Below are 6,303 nucleotides of genomic sequence, written 5' to 3' on the forward strand. Positions count from 1 at the left end.
GGACAGTGTGGGATAAGTGTGTGCACCACCTCCCCTGTTTTACAACCCTGGGCCTAATGTCACCATTGATGAGCAGCTGATCCCATTTAGTTGTGAAACATGTTGCTTCACGTGTAAATGTGTTGTGTCTTTCCACTCACTCCACTTGATTATAACTGATTTCTTTTTTTATAACATTTTATAAAAAAAAAACCCAAAAAACAAGAAGCACATTAATTCATAAATGTGATCTAACAAAAGTAAAGGGAAAAAATTAACCATGTTTGCTGTTCATATGGTTTGTAATTGGGATGAAGTAAACATCTGTTGAGTAATTTAACATAAAATTGTTTGATAGTGTTAATTTGGAAAGCCAAAACTCTAGTGGGTCCACCAGACCCATGAACACTGGCTGAGTAACAAAAATATGAACACCACACAAGGGTTAAGACTCACAGGTCGAGTAGGGGACAAAGCTCTCCCCCTTTTTTTCTGACAACAAAATAACAACTGTACCAATCTTTTTCTTACTCCGAAGGGGAGAATATTGGTATTGTTTTGTTCTGTAATTGCGCACTTGTTTCCTCACTTAGTATCACTGCTGCTTCCTTGCAAACACAGGTTTTTACAATTCTGTGGAAACAAGGCGGCTTGGCCCGGAACTGCAAACGGTAACAAGGAGTCCCTAAGCATCCTTAATTGATTGTAACACTGGAACATGCAAGTTCATACAGTTTGTTGCATGCACCTTTATTGGGGCACACCAATGAAATACAGTGGGGACGCTTGATGTGACATCGGCACCTGATGTTTTAACACACCCAAACTGGGAGTTACAACCTGAGACATTTTGTGTGCAGGGGCTTTGTGCTTGGGAGACGGTGCTGGGAAAGTACAACGCTTTCTAGGACTGATGCTAGGACTGCGCCTCTTATTATATCATCACAAGTCAAGACGTAAACAGAGGTTTCCTCTTCTAATATACGCGGAGGGATGAAATCCCGTACTTTATGTGTTGTACCGAGTGAATCAACTGAAAGGGAACTATAATTTTATAGGTAAAATGTAGCCGTACTTATTTGGATGCCTGGACATATACTCTGAAGGCAGCAAACTTGCAGAGACAATACCAAGCAAACTGCTTAACCTCCAGGTAGTGATGTTTTGCCACTGTACAAGACAATTCATTCTCAAACAACAGGGAAAAACGTTCCAAAACCTTGGTACATCCCACGCAAAAGGCAACAGATTTGCTAACTTTGTCCATGTGGCATCAAGCTTTACAGTAATTGTTCAGATTTTAAGGTTTTGCTGCACTCGTCTCATGTATCTGCAGCCTTCCAAATACAGTACTCTATGAAATCCACAGATCTCGGTGTCAAAAGCTTTCACTGGTCCAAATAAATCAGAGGTAATAACCGCTTGTCTGCAGCACATATGGAGAGCATTTGTGCCGAGTAAGTGATCCATGATTTCCATGGTTCTTCAGTTTTACTTTTCCAAAGGTAACAAGGAATAAAAATCACCAACATGTCAAGGATTAATGACTTTAAAAAAATTAAAATAAAATCAACCAAAACCAGTCTCTTCTCAACTTCATCAGATATCTTCACAATCTGGTGTTTCTCTGTATAGACAGGTGCATATGCATTAATGACTAAATACCTATACTCCACCTCCACAGTGTTAGACTGCAACTCCAAACTACTGTGGCCCTGGAGCTTGTAGTGCATCCACCACAGCTGAAGGTCTAGCATCACCACCTGCCGTCCAAGACAGTAATGTTGGAGTACATGTGACAAAAGAAGCATCCTCTCTGGAGAATTATCTGAATGATAGAGGGCCCCTGCAACAGCAACCTGGAAAGCCATCCGGTGCGTAGGGAAAACAGAAGACAGGACAGCCAGGACTAGCAGGTTCGCAGCCACTGGAGTTTCATGGTAACTGCGAGGAGTCTGTCCACTTGTAAACTGACTGCAAAGAGACTCAGTCTCTCAGACAGACTTTGAAAAACTGCCAGATACAACAAAAAGGCCATCTGTTTCCATTTATACAATAAGCGCCATATGTTAAAATCATGAACTGCCAAAGGTCTAAAATGCAGGAATGCAGAAACTTTACTAAAATTCGTTTATTGCTTGATTTTAGTCACTTTTGCCACTATTCTGACAATCTGTTTTTGTCACAACACCAGCTGCAACAATGTGGTTAGTACTGTTTTAGCTTTTTAAGTTTGCACATATAAGTACCAAGCTCCTAGGGGATCTAATGTCATTTAATGAAGAAGGAACAACCACAAAGTGAGCTTTGAGTACCCTACCAAATGCCGCTTGGTGCAAAACCTTCTTAATCTAAATTTGGTGTTGCTTTTTATGAATCCAGAGCATACGTTCTTCTTTCTTTGTTGTTAGGAATCTGGTCCTGACAGCCTGCACTGACATCTATGAGATAAGATAATCAGAAAGCACATGTGATAAAACATATCAGACGGTTAAAGATGATAAGAAGCAAAAATTCATAAATTTCTGTATGGCATCTACGACTATCAGTCATCTTAGTGGCTGGATCATTATTGTAATTTCATTTGCCTGCCTATTTAATAAATCTTGTGTACCTTCAAGTCCAGATCAAGCTGGGACGACAGGAAGTGTACCTATGATCAACAAAGAGAAGCCATACTAAGGTTTCTGCAGGTTCACCTAGGGAAGGATCATTAACGATTGCCTCGGGCTGTCTTTGTCTCCACGTTACCAGGGTGCCTGGTCCAGTCTGTCATCAGCAGCACACACTAAAGGTGTTGGATGGCTCTTGGCCTAACCCCCTGTCTGCAACTGAGGAAGGCTTGACTCTCTGTTACTTTACTAGTGACTTCCTTGCAGGTTTTCCAGCTGTGTGGTGCAACTAGGGCCTCTCGTCAGCTGTCTACGCCCAGAGAACACCTGCAGTGGAGGCAATGGTTTTTGAGTTGTTAGTTGAAATATGACCCCAACTAGCCCATATGACCCTATATTGAAGTCACTGGACCCTTACCTGTATTCGCAAATGGGCTCAATCGGACTTAGTTCAGACCTTGTAAAAGGAAGAGAACGTTTATGTCCGATCACACTTCTGATTGAACATGTTCTCATATCCATATCTTGTGGGAAACATGTAGAAAGGTTCAGGGCTACAGGGCATATATGGTCTAGTGTGGATCTAACTGATAAAATGTGTCCCTTCACAGCACGTTTTAATTTATTTATTTGGGTTTCAGTTCAAATACACTCAAAGTTTAGATAAATTCAATGTTTAAAAGACACTGTGCTCTTTGGAAAGTTAACTTAATATTGACCAAAAATCATTGTAGTGGGATTTTTTTCAGATCGTGGATGAGCGCTGCCCTACAAAGAAGAAAAAACATTACAACTACCAATCTATCCTCCATCTTCTTCACTAGACCACTGACTCACACCTGCCAGCTACACCTCTTTAAAAAGGTTAGCACATAAACAAGCTTTTCACGTTTTTGGACTGATCAGTTAGCCCACCTATTTTTTCAAAGCTCAGATTTCCTGACATGTCCTTACATGTTCACTGGATGGTGGGGCTCTGAGAAGTAAACACCGGTGGCATAAACCCTCCAAGCTGGACAGACCCCTGACACACACAGCAAGGTTTAAAAGCATAAAAGGGTGTGCAGTACCACATGTCCAAGTCCTTTTGTTTTGTTTATCACTGATGGAGCAGGTTATCAGAGCAGGAGACGAACATGGATAGAAGATGTTTTTCATTATGTTTTTATAATTATGCATCGACATGCACGATAAGGGCAGAGCACAGGAACAAGTTCTCACACAAGAAGTAAATTCCTCAGTTTAAGATTTATTTCCCAAGAAAAAAATCAACAATACACAATTAGGAAATGCACACCTGAGGTCAATAAGTAGTATTGCTACTCTTTAGATAAAAGCAAACAAAAAAAGAGGACTATGGGCTACATTTTTTGTTGTAACTTGCTTTTTCTAATAAACAAAAAGATAAAACATCGGAAGCGATTACATTTTTTTTCTTAAAACTACATTTTTACTTTACTTGATAAACAACATTAAAGTAGACAGATTAGTCATAAATACAATCCTCATGCTAATTGCTTAATTAAAAAAATGATGTGTTATCTATTAATGTCAATTCAAATGCATGCTACTGTAATAACCCGCATTTGGACTACAAAGTGCAGCTGTCATGTAGGTCAACCACCGCCACCCAGTTTTCAAAAACTCTCCCAATTTTTGGGCTCGGCAACACTACACTTTCATTCATTCATTCTAATTACCACCCCGAGCAACAGTGTGAATACTTAATAATCTGGACGCAGAGTACGCTCGCAGGGATTCCTGGTTCGCCCCTTTATGAACTTGTAAGGCCTTTAACTAGACAAGCCTCAGCCAACGGTGGAAGCTCATCAACCTTTACGGTTACTCTGTGACTGCCGGCGATTTGTTTCAGTGAAATGAACCCTTAGTTAGCTCTAACGTATCGATGCTTTCGAAATTCGTGCTAAATAGTTAATGAATAACACTGGAGCTGGGTGTCAGAGAGCTGAAAAGCGAACAAAGCAAAGGCCAAAAAAAATCCCCGGCCTCGAGTTTAGCTGCGCCCCAGTGGCTGCGACTTGGAGCTAACCAGTATGTCCAAAAGCTAACATAAAATACTAGCAAATGTAGCATCGGTGCTAGGTAAAAATGTGTTCGCTAATGTAGAGCATATAATAAACAGCTGGTACACTGTGCATGTATGTTAACTGTTGTGTATTTAGCTATGCAGGACGGCATCAGCTGAATGTAAACACTGACCGTTAGCCCCGCTGCAGTGGTTGTTGTTGTCGCCTCCCCGACGCTAACCTCCGGGGCGGCCAGGCCGATGACACTCACTGCCCGCACAGTTCCCCGAAGCCAGTCCCGGGCCCAGGCAGCCTGCTCCGACTCGGATCCATTCGCGGACCTGCCGTCGTCGAGGAGCAAAAGCAAACGCTTCCCTATCAATTCAAGAGAGTCCTCCATGGTTTGCTCACAGGCTAGCTGCCTCTAGTAAGCCACCATAAACAGTGTTAACTTCTCCGCTTGGGATGGGAACTCAAGAAAGCTAAGGTTAGGGTACGATCGGAAAACAGCTTTAAGCTCGATGCCCAATACGGCTCGATTCGACGATTGCGCTGCACCCCGGGGACACGCGGCTGAGGACCGGGTCACGCCAGGAATTCACCCAGTCGAAACGTTTTTGTCCTCGGTGTTAACGCGACTATCCAGCTCTGTCCGCCATTTAGCCCTGCAACAATCAAACGCACTCCTCGTATTCAGGCAGCACTGCGGAGACACGGAGAAAGTGTGCGCAAACGGCGACCTCTAGCGACAGGACCGCAGAGCACCTCAACGATTGCTGCTTTATTTTTCAGGATTTTCCGCAGTGTTAACCAGAGATAGCTGGACCAGCCCAACTACACTGCAAATGGTTAAAATACTTTTATCAAAACGATTATTTACATTATTTATATTTCATTTGATTCAACAACCTATTGATTTATTTTACATGGATATTCGCTTGTTACAAAGATCACAAAAAATAACATATATACATTTGTTGTTAAAATTTAAGTCTTCAATTGTACAAAAATACTGCCAGTAAACAGGAAAATAAGCTTGGAGTAAGCGCACAACGTGTCATCTAATGAATACATATATTTCTGTGATTGAAATTATTTTTTCATGAGGATCACTGTGGTTATTGTTGTTGATTGTGACCACTAGGGGGTGCTACATCGCCACAAAGCCATCATTAAAGGGCAATGACGAGACTTCCAAGTGAGGCTTTAAAACAGTTTAAAAGAAATTTAATAAATGTGCCTTTCTATCTATAAACAAATATAACTGTGAGCTATATTTCTGGGATATTTATGGCTGTGTATCTTTGCAGCAATCTTCTTCTTTTGGCTGCTTCCTTTGGGGGTCACCACAGGAGACCATCTCACCCTGTCCCCCAGCATCCTTCTCTATTACACTGGTGTAAAAGAGAAGTTACTCCTTCACTGCATCCATATGAACCTCCTCTGAGGTCTTCCTCTTTTTTTCCTCAGCTTAAACATAATTTTGTATAATATATCCCACCTCTGCATGTGTCCAAACAATCTCACCTTTGCCTCTCTTTGTCTCCAAACTGCTCAATTTGTGCTGTCCCTAATGTCCCCCAATGAAAATCTGACGATATTCAGATAAATGCCTGGTCCTGACCCCATGCATTTATTAAACATTTATTAAAATATATAATTTTCATACATAAACACCATACAGC

The 6,303-nt window shown here is 41.5% G+C and overlaps 1 protein-coding gene across 3 annotated transcripts in view; it reads right to left on the bottom strand.

The window, feature by feature from the left end:
• Positions 1 to 5,330, bottom strand: part of kdm3b (lysine (K)-specific demethylase 3B) — a 26,905-nt gene extending 21,575 nt beyond the window's left edge. For all 3 annotated transcript variants that reach the window (XM_005921187.3, XM_005921188.3, XM_005921186.3), the window contains exon 1: positions 4,812 to 5,330. In XM_005921187.3, the coding sequence (XP_005921249.1) occupies positions 4,812 to 5,018 (207 nt within the window). In that variant the 5' untranslated portion in view covers positions 5,019 to 5,330. The remainder of the gene's footprint in view (positions 1 to 4,811) is intronic.
• Positions 5,331 to 6,303: the final 973 nt, after the last annotated feature.

Source organism: Haplochromis burtoni, unplaced genomic scaffold, assembly GCF_018398535.1.
Source record: "Haplochromis burtoni strain Fernald_Lab_line unplaced genomic scaffold, NCSU_Asbu1 Contig_10, whole genome shotgun sequence".
Lineage (NCBI taxonomy): Eukaryota > Metazoa > Chordata > Actinopteri > Cichliformes > Cichlidae > Haplochromis > Haplochromis burtoni.